This window comes from Eptatretus burgeri, chromosome 19 (assembly GCF_056783735.1).
Source record: "Eptatretus burgeri isolate ZD-2024b chromosome 19, Ebu_testis_v1, whole genome shotgun sequence".
Lineage (NCBI taxonomy): Eukaryota > Metazoa > Chordata > Myxini > Myxiniformes > Myxinidae > Eptatretus > Eptatretus burgeri.
The window spans coordinates 2,222,560-2,238,945 of record NC_140979.1 but is presented as its reverse complement, the minus strand read 5'-3'; the positions used below and the strand labels follow the sequence as shown (position 1 = coordinate 2,238,945).

Sequence of the window (16,386 nt, the reverse complement as noted above, 5' to 3'; positions counted from 1 at the left end):
TTTCAACGTCGGTGCAACTCCTCATGTAAAATGATTTAATTGTAATTGTGACGTCATAGACGACGTGGTGTGGCAGCCACGTTGGAAAAACTTTTGACCTCTCTCTGAAACCGCACCAAGGAAACAATTGAAACTTGGCACGTGACAAGTAGTACTCATGTGGAATGTCTTTTTTAGCATGACGTCATAGATACCTTCGTTTTGACGTCATCATAGCACGTGTAGAATGCTGCATCTGATGAGTATAAACATTTTTGAGGGTCACGTGTGGATAAAATGGTCGACAGAACAAAATTTGATGACGTCATTGGTCACGTGATTCGGCAGCCATGTTTTTTGTTTTAAAAAAAAGTATGTTCAAAAACCTTTTGTGAAGTGGCTGAACAGATTGAGACGAAACTTTACACGTATGACCACCTATCCATGAGGAACCAAAGGTTTGCACATTTGACATCACAGGGTTTGGCAGCCATGTTGGATTTATCCTCAAACCTATCAAAATCTTCTCCAGGACAGCTGGACGGATCGAGGGGAAACTTCACACAAATGTTCACCAAGCCACGGGTGTCTAAGTTTGTTAAGGAATAATTAATAGGTCACACAGTTTGGCAGCCATATTGGATTGAAAAATAATATTTTCTTTGGAACTGCTTCATCAATCGATGTGAAACTTCACATATATATAATGCAATCGTGATGAGGAACCCATGTTTTGAATTTCAAACTTGACGACACATTGTCTGAAAGGCAGAATTATTTATTGTTTTGAGCTTTATGTGTTTTTTTTTTTAAATAAAGCTCATTTGGCTGTTCCTGAATGGGTTTGAGGGTAGAGGAGTATCAGCTGAAATGTGAATCCTATCCAAGTTCCTCCTGATGACTTCATCTTTGCTTTTTACTTGTTCGGGTTCTTTCTGATAACTCCAGTGGAGTCGCTTTCATTTGATTTGAATTGAATTTATTTGAATCACATTCTGAATTCAGCTGAATAATAAATAAATAAACTCGAGGGTCAGGGTCAGGTGTCCAATCAAAGCGGGACGTTTTGGTAGTTATAAAGTCATCATTGCCAGCTCAGTCATCAGTCATGACTTATAAAGTCATCGCAGCACCACACAACACAAGTCCTGGCGAGGGTTGCAATATCTAATCGGTTTTTCTTGTTCTGTTTTTCAACAATCATCTCAGTTCATCTTGCTGGTTGGTTGTTGGCAATCATCAAACATGTTAAACTAGCAACATCGATTTATCTTTCCTTTAGAAAGAAAGTCTCACATCCCCAACATTGAATTAACCTGACACTGATTATATCCCACAATTCTTTGCAGTTACCACATCTTGATCTAACTCGTTTTTGCGGTTCTTTTTTCTTTGCAGAGAAAGAAATGAAAACCGTTTCGAACACCAACTCTGCACAGTTCTTCAACGAGGAAGATCATTTCAGTCATCATTCCAACCAATGGGAGAACAACAACCGAACTCACACTGGGGAGAAACTGCACACGTGTTCAGTGAGTTCTCAGGATTTTAGTTACTCATCAAACTTGAATAACAACAAACTAACTCACATTGGGGAGAAGGTGTACAAATGTTCTGTGTGTTCTAAGGATTTTAGTCGGTTATCAACCTTGAATCGACACAAACGAACTCACACTGGGGATAAGTTGCACAAGTGTTCCGTGTGTTCTAAATTTCTTAATCAGTTATCAATCTTGAAATTCCACACACTAACTCACACTGGTGAGAAGAGTTTGTTTGTGGATAACTCCCCTGTGGGTGACTCCGAGCGATGGCAAGCCATTAAGCAAACCAGAGAGGAGAAAGCGAGCAGGCGGAAACACAACTCTGGCACATACCTTTTGGCACGACTCCTTTAAGTGTCATCGGTAACCCCTCTCAAGCAGCCGTGGTCCTGCGGCCTCTTGGGGAAAGCAAGATGGCTGACTGCAACAAAAATATGCCAAACAAAGAAAGGGGAAACAAATAAAAACAAGTAAAGGGACACAGACCTCTGGTAGGCTGATGCCGAAGTCAGTGCTTCCACACCAAGCAGCCGTGATGTTTGCTGAAAAGGATAATGACTGCACGTTCTCCAGTGAGGAATGGGATCTCTGCCTCACGAGAGGACAGAGCTCGACAACAAAGTTAAAAAGGTGTCGCCTGTTCCACAACCAACAACTACTAGGTCACAGATGAATCGGAGAAGAATACATAAACAGAGCTGGAGCTTAGAGGAGAAGGAATTCATCCTCCACTGCAAAGCGTATTCTACGCATGAAGCATGAGGGACGAACAGTGGAGATTCATGAACCAATTGAAACGAACAAAGCTGGCAGCCAAGAACGAAGGTGTTCCATGTCCGACGTCCCGTCGTGATGACGTCCCGTCGTGATGACGTCCCGCTTTGATTGGACACCTGACCCTGACCCATGACATTTTTTATTATTTTTTAATTGAATTTAGAATGGGATCGAAATAAATTAAATTCAAATCAAATGGAAGACCAAATGGGGACAGTCCTGACAGTCATTCGAAGGAACCAGTACAAGGAAAAAACAAAGATGAAGTCATCAGGAGGAACCTGGATAGGATTCCCATTTCAGTTGTGACTCCTCCACCCTCAAACCCATCCAGGAACAGCCAAGTGATCCTCATTCAAAAAATAATAATCAAAAAGAACACAGATCAACAAATTAAATAATTATGACGGCCCGACCATGTGTCGGATCAAGTTGAAATTTACAACATGTATTCCCCATCACGACTCAATCATCATTGTGAAGTTTCATGTCGATTAATCAAGTGTTTCCAGGGAAAACATTATTTAATATTTTTCTTCAATCCAATATGTCTGCCAAACCATGTGACCTATCAATTATTCCGAAACAAACTTGCATACCCAATGGCTTGGGGAACATTTGTGTGAAGTTTCCCCTCGATCTGTCCAACTGTTCTGCACAAGAAGTTTTTTTTAATAGGTTTTAGGGTAAATCCAATATGGCTGGCAAAACATGTGACCCATAACGTCATGTGTGTGAACCCTCTTGTTCCGAATGGATAGGCGGTCAAAGTTTCGTTAAGTGTCAATGTGTCAAAGTTTCGCCTCAATCTGTTCAACCATTTCAGAGATTTTGAAGTTTGTTTGCTTTTGAAACAATATGGCTGCCGAATCACGTGATCGATTGCGTCATCATTTTTTTTTTCTGTCGACCATTTTAGCCCGGGATGACCCTCAAAATTTTTTATCCTGGTCGGATAAACCGTTCGACATTCGCAATTATGACAGCATAATTAAGCTACCTTTGACATCATTTTAAAGTAATGAATTATTTCCCGTGAGAGTACTTCACATGTGCCAAGTTTCAATTTTTTCCTTTGTGCAGTTTGCAGAGATGCAGAGGTCCAAAGTTTTTCCTTTTTTCCAACATGGCTGCCACACCACTATAACGTCATAGTTATCATTAAAACATTCTACGCGAGTTGTCGCTCCTGTGGTGAAAATTTTGTCTCAATCCGACAAGTGGTTGCGGAGAAAACAGAAAATTAGCTCGGACGGGTGTACTTTCGGACGGACGGACAATCCGAAAACATAATGCCATCGGAGACTTCGTCAGCGGAGACGTAACAAGTACGTGGGTCAGTGTTTTACCGGAGAAGAAATTATTATTGGAAGAAATTCGTTGGAACCTCATTAAAACGAGTTTAGTTAATTTTGATTCCGTCTCTCCAGCAGTTCCTCGTCACGCTAAATATCAGTTGAGTTGGTTTATAATAATGATTTGTAAATTGTTAATAAAGTTAATTGCAAAATTTGAGTGATGAAATGTTTTTTTCCCCGACTTGCGGCACACACCTCTCTTCGTGGTTCTTATTACCCCCATATGGTTCAATTTACCCCATCACTGCATGTGCTCAACTTAGCCCACGAAGCAAGTTAAGCCGTTAGACAACATTTTTATTCGTGAGGTTTACTGGAAAACCGCACTTGGTGAAGACGATGCTTTGGTTTGGAGGGATGCCCAACGATACGAAGTCACCGAGGCACCATTTTCAGGAAGCAAAACCGATTTGTTTGGCAACTGTGATGAAGAATGTGAAAGTGGCTCATCTTACCCCGGTCTCCCCTTAACGATGCAGAAATCAAGAAAATGACCAAATATCAAGACCTCAAGAACGAAGTGAAAAGATCCTGGAAGCTGAAAAGCACCGAAATTGTACCAGTGGGAGTTGGAAACAACAGGAATGATGAAGAAGAACCTTACAGAGATCCAACAAAGCATCCCTGGGAACATGACTACAAACGAACTACAGTCGGAGGCTGTCCGGGGCTCCGTGAATATCCTGAAAAGAGACCAAGGAACAAAACTCTGAGAACAACAAAACTTCACAACTGAGGCCGTGAAGCAGGATCCTTCACCGAAACGGAGGTGGACACTTCGAGACCTGGGAGGACTCCGCTCCACCTTCTGAAACCCGAATTATGGACATAACAATCAATGACACACACACACACACACACACACACACACACACACACACACACACACACACACACACACACACACACACACACACGCCTACGGTGGTGGACGTAATAATAAATGTGGAGGAAATTATTCGTCAGCACTGTTTATTGAAAATGAACAAGACAAATGGCGTGTGTATGTTTGTTGAAGTGGTGGAAAGGTCTCAGCCTTGTACACATTCCAGCAGAAACGGGCGAAGAAGTGAAGGAGTGAGGAATGAATAAACATTGTTCGTCAAACATTCTTTTCCTTCCTCCATTAATCGTATAGTTTGTTGTCTTCAGTCTTTTTCAAAGTTTGAACCAGTTGTGCTGTCAACGAACAGATCCTCTTAACCCAAGGGTCCACTACTCTTCTCGATGACACCGGCGTGGTCCATGACCTTGGAAGCTGGCAGTTTGAAACGTTCAACCGAACCTAAAATCGCGCCCGGGAGTTTCCAGCGCTTGTGCGTGACCTTTTTGACGAGGTGCCACTCCAGCATTTGTCTCGTTTCTTTGGAAATGAAGGGGAGTGGACGTTCCTCGGAAATGGTGAACCGCGTGGGTTTTCTGTGTGAAAAATGGTGAACCGACGTCGGCGCGGGTTCCTGGTTCCTGGCAGACCCCATTGATGCTGGATGAACTTTTTCTTGATTTGCATTTCCAGTAGATCCTGCACGTCTTTGCTGATGAAGTCGATCCTCAATGCTTTGCTCACAATGTTGTTGCCGCTCGGTTTGGCACAGGAAGCAATCCGGGTCATCTTGGGGATCAAGTTCTGGAGAGAATCCAAAACGACATGAGTGACATGACGACATGAGATTAATAAACGACAATTATATTAATTAAATAAGAATTCGGAAATATGACTTGAATTTCATGAATTGAAAAAGTTCATGAATTAACAGGTATGTTCAAAATGTTCTCGGAACGAAATGAGGTCCACAAATCCAGGTGCGCAAACAGGACAGACAACCTTCATTGTGATCGGAAGGAGGGTTCACGTTCCGAAGGGGGCAGTCGAACAATCGAGCTCACCTGCCACTCCTGAATCTATATGTACTATACCAACAGCATCTGGAACGGCAGGTACTGACGAACCAGGTGTTTTCCGGAGCAGCAGGTACTGACTGATGAACCAGGTGTTCTCAAGAACAGCAGGAACTGACAACACCTGGCACAGTTCTCTGGAATAGCACGTACTCATCGCACCAGGTAACCGCCGGAACAGCAGGTACTTCACCAGACTCACCATTCCAACTTACCATGATCATCAAGCATCGTTTATCAACCACCACCATCAAAACCATTATTACTTACCATCACCAATCTACCATCACCACCGCTACACCATCATCACCTTGACTTACCATCGGAACCCACTCATTTATGTTCGAAGCGCTCCACATAATTGGCAAACGCAAATGCCTGACGTCATCAGTTTCCATGGCGACCGTATAAACACATTTGCCCCTCAAACCACAAACTATGATGCAATTCAAGAATGCAATCTCAATGTGACCATTTCAAATCCACAAATTCTTCAAAACTACAACTACCGTGCGCTCTGCACGATATTATAGTTATTAATTGATAAATATGATATTACAGTCGATCACGTGATGACACCTGGTCGGTGTTTCTTCACCTGGTCCGTTCTGCACTTTGATCAGTTTGACCTTTTGCTCGATTGTGCATTTGCCCTTTCCCCTCGAGGACGGTTCTTCCCCAACACAGGTGGGTTCCTCACCTGGAGGAGATCGACAGTTTTTGAGGGTCATCGTCACCATTCAAAACAAACATTCAGAGTCTGCTGTTGTACAAGTTAAATAATAAATTATCAACGAGACCATTCAGTAGTTTTATTCGAGTTGTACACCGACCCTCCCTAATCATCGTGGCGCTGCACGACGTCCCAAACAGCTTGGTTTTCTTTTTAATCGCCGGTTCCCTATAAAACCATGTGGGAGCATTTAAAACCCACCTGGTCTACCTGGAAAAGGCCTGTCTGGACGCACGCACGCACACTCGCACATACAGAGTGACCTTTGCACCCCTCCGGTCGACTCACTCCGAATCTGATTCATAATCAACATTGAGGGTGGAGAGAGGGGGGAGGGACTCTGGTAGATGTGACGTCCAGTTTAATAGCAGACACACAAACACACACACATTGATGAATTAGCCTGACTGTGAAACACCGGGGTGACAGTTTATAGCTGGGTCGGGACTCGAACCCAGGCAAGATTGCTTAGAGTGAGCATGCGAACCTCTCGGCTTTCCTGCTGTGATGTGAATGAAACGTTTCATTAAAAAAAAATTGTATTTACATCGATGTCGAAGTGACCACAGACCGACGTGGGTCCATCGCAGGCGAGTGGCCCCTGAACATCGTTCAGTGAGGATGGTTAATGAAGATGATGTCAGCTGACTTCCAATCAGAGGGAAGATGACCCCGGGAAAATGACAGAGTGAATAGAGCAGGATGTTTGTAAGTACAACGTGCTGTTATTTGATTAAACCGTCAGGGAAGTAACAGGAACCTCTCCTGGTGGAATACATGTATAAAGATCAATTATTTATTATTATTATTTTTGTTACCGCACGCACACGAAACGAAAGGTGTTCGGGTTAAACGCTTGAGCTCAGATGATAACAGAGACAGGTGATCATCCTCTCTTATGGAAAGGACATTCCAGGCACTCACCCGAAGGGACAGCCTCAGGTTAACCCAAGGAGACCGTCGTCTGGTGTTAGAAACCTGAGCACCACTCGGACACACACGTGACCGTAATCTGACCCGGGAAGGTTACCCCGTGGTTTTCCTTCTATCATCATGAATGGGGGTCTTGAAAACGGGGGGATACCCCATATTCTATCATCCCGAAGGGTCCTGAATTAACTTTTTCCTCAAAACTTGATGGAATCAATCGGAACTTGCACAGACACAATGTCGGGGTTCCCTCATTAATCGCTGAAAGTTTCAGCTTCCTCGGTCAAACCCTCCCGGAAGAGTCGATGATACATACCCACCTACATACCCAACTACATACCCACAAATAACTCCGTTATGGAGGGAAGATTGTGGATAAATACAAAAACAGAAAATAAAGATCGTTGATTCGTATCGGGGGAATAATCATCGACGAACTCGGACTCGATTTTCCACTTTCACAACACAATCTGAAACACAAACAATCCGTTAAAACGAAACGTTCAATCTTTGTATTTACATTAAATCATGGACACGTGATGTGGCGAGAACCAATCAGACACCGCGATCTCCCTGTTCGCTTTTTCCCCAAACAGCTCGCGCTCTTCACTCGGTTACCACAGCGTACCGTCCTTCACCCGACACGACGTGCGGTCCACCATGACCCGAGATCTCAGAGCGAACACCCCGGGATCCACGAGCGGCTCCGATGGAGGATACGTGGTCGGTCCGGGAGGTTCTCCGGAAGACCGCGGGTCCATGGACGGTTCACCCGAGGACAAGGGGTCCAGACCCGGTACGTGACGTTCACTCCGTACCGAGAACTTGTGTTTCCCGTACTGATCCGTGCTGTGTACTAACACAGGAACTCATTGATTTAGTGAATGTCACGATGTCTGGAGCGGAGCCGGAATTTAATTGTGAATGGAAATCCCATCTATGACATGTTACCCTCCCTCTTTGTACATGTGTGACATCATTTTATACCTCATCACTTCATTCATCATTCGATTCCTCTTTAATCTCGTTTATAACAAATCAGATGAAGATTTACTTGTGTTGAAGGGCCTCTGCACCGGCACACAATGGCCTGTTCTTGAGGGCTGCAGTGGCATCTTTAACGTCCCCGAGGAATCACTGGATGAGAAGACAAGAGGCTTACCTTTGCTTTCGGAGGAAGGTATGCTCACTGATGCAACACCTTCCCTGTGCATCACCAGGTTGGGAGTTTATAGCTCGTCCTGTAACAACCTTATTTGAGGCAAAATTATGTTCAATATTATATTTAAAGATGTGAAGGGTGAACTTTGTTTCCACAAAACGAGTCGGTTGTTTGGAAAGCAGAGTTGGTGAGAGTTTGCCATGAAACTAATTAATTCTGCTCGATGGATTGAAGTCACAAGTTCAAGGTCAAAGTTTGACCCAAAATCATTTTTCACGAAATTTTGACCTGAAGCTGTGGCCCCGACCTTCGACTTGCTGTAAGAACTGTTATGAAACCATTGTCATGGGATAGGTGTGTTTGTACCGACTCTGTTTATCTGTTTTGGTAAAATATCGCTTCGCTGATGGGAATATTCAAGGGAAGAGGGAGAGGATGGATGGGAAGGATAGAGGAGAGGAGATAGGTGAGAGAGGAGGGAGGGGAGGGATAGAGGAGGAAGAGGGGTACGAGAGAGAGGCAGAGGAAGAAGGTAGAGGCGTAGTGGAGGGGGAAAAGTGTGGATGGGGAGAGGAGGGGGGATCCAGGCAGATGTGACGCCGAGTTTAACACCCATCTGGGACACAACACACACATTTATGAATCACCCTGCCTGTGAAACACCGGGATGACAGTTTCAAGCTCGGTCGAGGATTCAAACCCAGGCGAGAAGCTGAGTCATCACTGTTTGGTGGATGGTGCAGTACACATATAAACATGAGGTGGGAGTTGAGGAGAAGCCGTAGCCAGAGGTATTCCTGGGGTGTGCGGGAGTGAGGACAGTGCATGGAGAGTGAGGAATAGAGTCTTTGATGAAGAGAGAAACTCCTCCACCAGAACGAGGCTCAGGTCTTTAATATAGAGGATGGATTAACCAGGGAGAGAGACGAGGGAGAAAGTTGTGAAGACATCTCAAGGATGATCAAAGGAAATTGGATGCCGTGAGCTCAATTTGGAATGCCATCGCAAAGGGGTTGAATACTTATTGTTGCAAGACATTTCAGGTTTTTTTGTTAAAATTTCCAAAAACATGTTTTCAATTTATCATTAAGGGGTATTTTGTGTATATCAGTGACAAAAATATAATTGTGTCAATCAGAGTCGTAAACTCACGACTCTTCAGGTGACAACTTATCTCAGGTATCCAGTTTGTAAAATATACCACAGCAGGTTATAAATGGGTGAAAGGTTTGCTGTGACCATGTCCAAAAGATTTTGTCCAGTGGTTGCATATCGGATGAATCCGACAGGCCAATTGTGTCGCAAAAGTCCTTCGAGGGTGAAAGCGTTGTAACACCCCAACATGGAGAACAACCCTATTCCACAGATCAAGCTGTCTCAGAGGGAGGTTGAATTGGGGTTCTCCAAGCAATGAAGGACAATACGTGACTGGAAGCATGTGAGGAGAGAGTGGAGGAACCGGCAGGCTGCCTTTTCAATAAGGCCAGCAATGAGATGCCTCCTTTGAAGTCATTTCAAAGACAACAGCAGGGAAGTAGATTTGAAGAGTCGACCGACCAGTAGATGAGAGCAACCAACATACAGCGGGGTAAAGTCGGTTCTTTGTCATCAGGGAATGTGGTCGCTGAAGTATCCCACTCTCAGCATTCCGTGGACTCCAGATTCCTCCTTTACTGTTTGAGTCAGTTTTAAAATTAACTTTGTCACATGAAATTCAGAGAATGTGCCTTTCTTTCGCCACATTAAATTGAGCAGTTCAGGAGACAGCCTTTCTCTCCTTTGCCTCCTCCGTTTCATCTCCTACATTATTACTCTCTCCTGTCTCCTGACCCAATCTGTCAGTATTTCATATCTTTCTCACTGTCGGTGCCTCTTATATTAAGAGTTGTTTATTGTTGCCAAGGCCAATGCAGCTGCTGTCAGTGTCTCTTCACTCGTTTTGTTTCCATTGCTGAGTCCGCTTTGGCAGCGTTGTTGGTGTCTCCTCGTGTGGTGGTCATTGCTCTGGCCAGTTTACCCTTTGTTGGTGTTATTGTGACCCAACCAGACTTTCAACAGATAAAACAGCTGGGTCAGGAAGAGCTTTAAATCATCCATGTATCGTCGGTGAGTCACATTTCCTGTTTCGTTGGATGCTCTTCCATTGTTGTTCGGGTGTATCCATGTCCATGTTTGTTGATGAGGTTACTCATGGTTCCAGAGCAAGACAAACCAAGAGAGGGGAAAGACTGCCTCCCTGGAAGATCCCATGCCATATCTTCACATCTGGTATTTCGATATTTCCCTCTGAGTGCTGTACTATCAACGTGGTATTCCAGAGTTCCATTGCTTTCTCAATCAGTTTGATTACTTGGGGATTGATTTTGTATATTTACACGCATTTTATTATCCATGAATGTGGAACACTGACAAAAGTTTCCTTATAGTCCATCCAGGTGGTGGACAATTTGGTTCTTCGCAATTTGAAATTTTCAAGAATGGCCTTGTTCAGTCGTGGGCGGTGGCCCTTTTGTTCTTCCTCCAAACCTCCTTGTTGGGTTCGGTGATGGAACATAATTTCTGTCATGATTCCTGTTAGAAGTTTGTATGTTGTTTGTGGACATGTTATTGGCCGGTATTTGTGAGGAAGTTGGGTTTCTTCAGATTTTTAGATGAGAAATGTGTTTCCTTCTGCGAACCACTCATGCACTTCCTTTTCCTCTTGGATCAGTTGTTTGAATGTCCTGGTGTCGTGATTGTGGAGAGCATCAAGTTGTTTCAGCCAGAAGTTTGGAATTCCATCTGGGCCTGGATTTTAAAGTTTGGTGGCATTTTTTGAAGTTGTTTTTAATTCTTTATTTCTTCATCAATAATCACTGGGCCTCAACCAACATGGTGCTTCTTCTTTTCCAAGTCCACGATCCATTCTGCTTCCTTGTTACGTTCCTTTCGATCTCCAAGAATTCCTTTCCAGAATGTTTCCCCATTTTTTCTTTTTCAGGGGGAGTTGACACATTCTGCTTTTGTTTCCCTAATTCGTTGAAGAATCTCTTCGGGTTACTCTCAAACATGTGATTTTGTTTTCTCCTGTTGTTTGCTTCCTCATATGGTGGTGTTTTTTATTTATTTATTTATCTTTCTCGCTATCATTTCCAGATTGAGTTTGTTTTCAACACCCAAGCACTCGAGGTCTTTGTCTCCAATTTTGTGTTTCATTTTACATTTTGAATTCTCTTTTTTCGTTTTGTGTTTCTCTTTCCTTTCCTGAACTGTTGTATTTGTCCAATGTGTTCGGTTTGTCTGTGTGTTTGTGTCTGTCTGTCAATGTGTCAACGTCTTCATATTTTCACGTTAATAATTGTTTTCTATGTTTCCGCTTGGCCGATTCGATGAAAAATTTCAAACAGAGGAGGAACTCCCGATGGAGAATGTTTTTATTGTTAACATTGTCGTCATATGTCACATGGTGTGGCAGTCATATTGAATTGCAGGAAAAATCTGAATATCATTTTCTCTGAAACCACTCAACGAAAATAATTGAAACTTTGCAAGTGTTGTCAACTCCCCATGGGGTGATATGATCAGTGATAATGATGACGTCATCAGTGAAGTCTTATTCCAGCCATGATTGGTTCAATTGAAATCCTTCTCTGAAAAATCTGAAACTTCATTTATCTGATCTTTGACCAGACGTGAGTGATTAATTCATTTTTTGACGTTCATAACCCATTCCAAGAAACAATGTGATATGATAGGGTGCATGGATGATGCGAGCATTTGGGCCATGATACTAGTGGCCATAATAGTGGGGAGTTCAGTTAATAATGGTAATTTTATTCAGAATGAACGTGCAAGGTGAGACGATGTGCTCGACGAGTGCTGTTCAAGTTGTAAAAGTGATTGATTGATGTTTTTGCTCCATTCTTAATTTGCAGAGAAAAAATTTGAAACGTCTTCACGTGTCAACTGTTCCTCGTCATTGGACAAAGAAGTTTCTTTCGATCATCACCTGACAGAGACTTTTTGTCAGGATGGTGACAAGTTTAGGGGTGTGTCTTCAAACAACTACAACTGCGACAGGTGGATCAATGTCTTGCAACAGGAGAGCCAAAGATATGAGAAGACAAACAATTTTGCTGTTGCCTACAAAAACTTCACCTCCTCATCGTGTTTAGAAGGATGTGTAGAAATATGCACAGGTGAGACGTCACTCAGGTGCACTGTGTGTCAGATGGGACTTGCGTCTTCTTCATATCTGTTGACACATCAAAGGTTGCACACCGGTGAGAAGCCCTACAAGTGTTCACAATGCCGGAAGGCCTTTAGTTCGTCATCAAATTTATTTCGTCATCAAAAAACACATTCAGTGGAGAAACCCCACAAGTGTTTTGTTTGCAACAAAGCATTTAATCTGTCGTCACACTTACATGAGCACCAGATATTGCACACCGGAGAGAAACCCTACAATTGTTCTGTGTGTAAGAAAGCGTTCAATCATATATCTAACTTATATAAACATCAAAGAATACACAGCGGAGAGAAACCTTACAACTGTTCGGTGTGCAACAAGGCCTTCATTAATCCATCAACTCGATCAGAACATCAAAGAATGCACACTGGAGAGAAACCTTACAAGTGTTCTGTGTGCAACAAGGCGTTTAATCATTCATCAACTGCGTTAACACATCAAAGAATACACACTGGAGAGAAACCCTACAATTGTTCTGTGTGTAACAAAGCGTTCAATCATGTATCTAACTTTTATAAACATAAAAGAATACACACCGGAGAGAAACCCTACAGCTGTTCTGTTTGCAACAAGGCCTTCATTACTCCATCAAATCTGTCAGCACATCAAATAATACACACTGGAGAGAAACCTTACAAGTGTTCTGTGTGCAACAAAGCGTTTAAACATTCATCAACTGCATCAACACATCAAAGAACACACACCGGAGAGAAACTCTACAATTGTTCTGTGTGTCACAAAGGGTTCAATCGTTTATCAAACTTTCATAAACATCAAATAATACACACCGGCGAGAAACCCTTCAATTGTTTTGTGTGAAACAAAGCGTTCAATCAATTATCGAACTTACATAGACATCAAAGAATACACACCGGAGAGAAACCCTGTAACTGTTCTGTGTGCAATATGTTGTTTCCTCATTCATCATCTGTGTCCAGACAACAAAGAATGCACACCCGAGAGAAACCCTTCAACTGTTCTGTGTGTAACAAGGTCTTTGCTCGTTCATCATCTGTATCTCGACATCAAACAATACATCAAAGCAACGAATTTCCAGGAACAGGTGCGAGTATATGATGCCACACACGCGATGGAAATAACAGCAAATCCAGCGCCATCGATTGAAAGAAGAGAAATGAAAAATACAAAAAGATACATCAACAAATATACCCTGACAACTGGGAGAACGACAAAAGAGCAAGAAGATTGTGAAAAGATCTCGAAAGAGTTGGGAAGAGACAACGAAGGTACTTTGCAGTGGTTTGGAAGACGTCATGTTAACTGGGATGCAGAACGAGTCAGAGTACATTGTCTGAATAAAGTCTACACCCCCTTTCAAAATTTTCACCTTTTGATGCCTTATAATCTGGAAATAAATCCATGAAATCAGACTTTGTACACCTTTATTTATGCATCGTAACCCACAACTTCCAATTGAAAAACAAATTATCCAAGTTTCAAAAAATTGATTAAAAACACAAAACTAGAATATCTTTGTGGGATAAGTGTCCACCCCCCACACCACCCCTTTATAACGGCAATTGTAAACTCGCTCAGGTGTAACCAATCACCTTCAAAATCACACACCAGGTTAATTGACTTTCCCCACTTTAAATTGTCGAAATTCTGATTATTTCAGAATAAAATCAGCCGTTCCTGTTGGTTTTCAAAATACCTCTGGGTTAAAGTTATGGAAAGGCACAGATCAGGGGATGGGTATAAAAATATTTCAAAAACCTTGAATATCCCTTGGAGCACAGTCAAGTCATTATTAAGAAATGGAATGCGTATGGTACCACCAAGACCCTGCCGAGATCAGGCCGTCCTTCCAAACTGGATGACCAAGCAAGGAGACTGATCAGAGGCCACCAAGAGGCCAATGGCAACATTGAAAGAGCTGCAAGCCTTCAGGGCAAGGACTGATCACTGGTTTGCATGTGACAAAAATATCTCAAGCACTTCACAAGTCTGGGCTCTCTGGTCAGGTGGCAAGAAGGACGGACGCCATTACACCAAAAAGCCCACCTTGAGTCCTGTTTGAGGTGTACAAAGAAGCATTCCATACATTCTGAAGCCATGTGGAAAAAAGTTTTGTGGTCTGATGGAACTTCATGGAAAAATGCAAAACGCTACATTCGGTGCATACCCAACAAAGCACATCAGCCAAAGGACACCACACCTACTGTGAAGCCTGGTGGTGGCAGCATCATGTTTTGGGGATATTTCTCATCATCAGGGACTAATTCACTTTTTCTTTGTTTTTTTGCGTACCAAGTCAAGGCTTGTGTAAGAGCTCATACAAAGAAACATGTCACAAGGCAGGAGACAAGAAGGGAGGGAGAGGGAAGCACAAAATAGTGGGGAAAAAAGACAAGAGGATATCTGTGGAAGAGAGAGGGATGGGAATGGGAAAACAAGTCGGAACTACAGTGATTTTCAGGAAGGAAAACAGGGAATTTGAAGGAGGTGGGTATGGGGGGATCAACGTGAGTAGTAAATATCAAGATTTTGGATGGGGGAAGATATGGGATGGTGGTGAACAGCAACTTTGAAGACCTGCAGGGAGGACTGAGATTGAAGAGAGCAAAGGAGTGTGGAAGAATCTCTTCGGGTTACTCTCAAACATGTGGTTTTGTTTCTCCTGTGGTTTGTTTCCTCATACGGTGGTGTTTTGTATTTTTTTTTATCTTTCTCGCTGTCATTTTCAGATTGAGTTTGTTTTCAACACCCAAGCACTCGAGGTCTTTGTCTCCAATTTTGTGTTTGTTTTATATTTTTTGAATTCCCTTTTTTAGTTTTGGGTTTCTTTTTCCTTTTCTGAACTGTTGTATTTGTCCATTGTGTTCGGTGTGTCTGTGTACGTTTGTGTCTGTCTGTCGACGTGTCCACATCTTCATATTTTCACTTTAAAAATGGTTTTCTCTGTTTCGGCTTGTCCGATCGATGCAAAATTTTAAACTTCGGAAGGTCTGATGGAGAATGTTTTTATTGTTAAGATTGTCGTCATATGTCACATGGTGTGGCAGCATTATTGAATGAAGGGGAAAATTTGAATATCTTTTTTTCTGAAACCACTCAACGAAAATAATTGAAACTTTGCAGATGTTATCAACCCTTGTCAAAGTGGACATCTCTCTGGCTATTATCAGAGAACCACCTCACCGCCGTCGAGTCTGGCATTTCACTCCGGCTGACTGGCAGGGTCTTCAAGTAGCCATCAAACTTATAGACTGGTCTCCTATCCCTACTTTCTCCAACATCAAATCATCCTGGGAATTCTTTCAAAGAAACTTGCTCTCCCTCATGCACAGATTTATCCCCTCTCGTCTTCAGTTGTCCTACCCTTCCTCCTGCCCATGGTTCACTGAAGCTTGTGGTGAGGCAGTTGTCCTGAAACAACTTGCCTTTGCTTCATGGAAAGCAAACCCAATTGAGGGTGATCTCAGTTCCTTCCATAAAGCTCAGAACAAGTGTGTGCCTACTCTCAGGAGAGCCAGAAAACAACATCTTTCTTGTCTGAACTTTCAAACCTCTCTCCCTCCTTCAAATCCTGGTGGCATCTCATCAAATCTGTTTCTGGTGGATCTTCCCCCTCCATCCCCTCCCTTTCCTCAAATGGCCGCACTGCTTACACGTTATGTGAAAAGGCTGAATGCCGAAACTTGGTGTTTGCATCGAAATTTTGTTTCCCAAACCCATCGCTTTCTCTACTCACCTGACCAGTCGCACCCAACTGTCCCTTTTCTCCTGACAAGGTGGAGAGCTTGCTGTCAAAC

General features: G+C 42.9%; 1 protein-coding gene across 14 annotated transcripts in view; it reads left to right on the top strand.

Annotated features, from left to right (window-relative positions):
- Positions 1-16,386, top strand: part of LOC147008403 (uncharacterized) — a 60,407-nt gene that overhangs the window by 12,372 nt on the left and 31,649 nt on the right. For 6 of the 14 annotated variants that reach the window (XR_015053403.1, XM_085864779.1, XM_085864776.1 and 3 more), the window contains exons 2-4: positions 1,378-1,511; positions 7,817-8,016; positions 8,286-8,400. Coding sequence is in view for 11 of the 14 variants with exons in the window: in XM_085864779.1 (XP_085720905.1) it covers positions 1,378-1,511; positions 7,817-8,016; positions 8,286-8,400 (449 nt within the window). In the remaining 3 variants the exon portion in view is untranslated. Of the gene's footprint in view, positions 1-1,377; positions 1,512-7,816; positions 8,017-8,262; positions 8,401-10,429; positions 10,489-10,582; positions 10,651-12,296; positions 14,943-16,386 lie in introns of those variants that run through there. The other 8 variants (XM_085864771.1, XM_085864770.1, XM_085864769.1 and 5 more) reach the window with 8 other exon arrangements.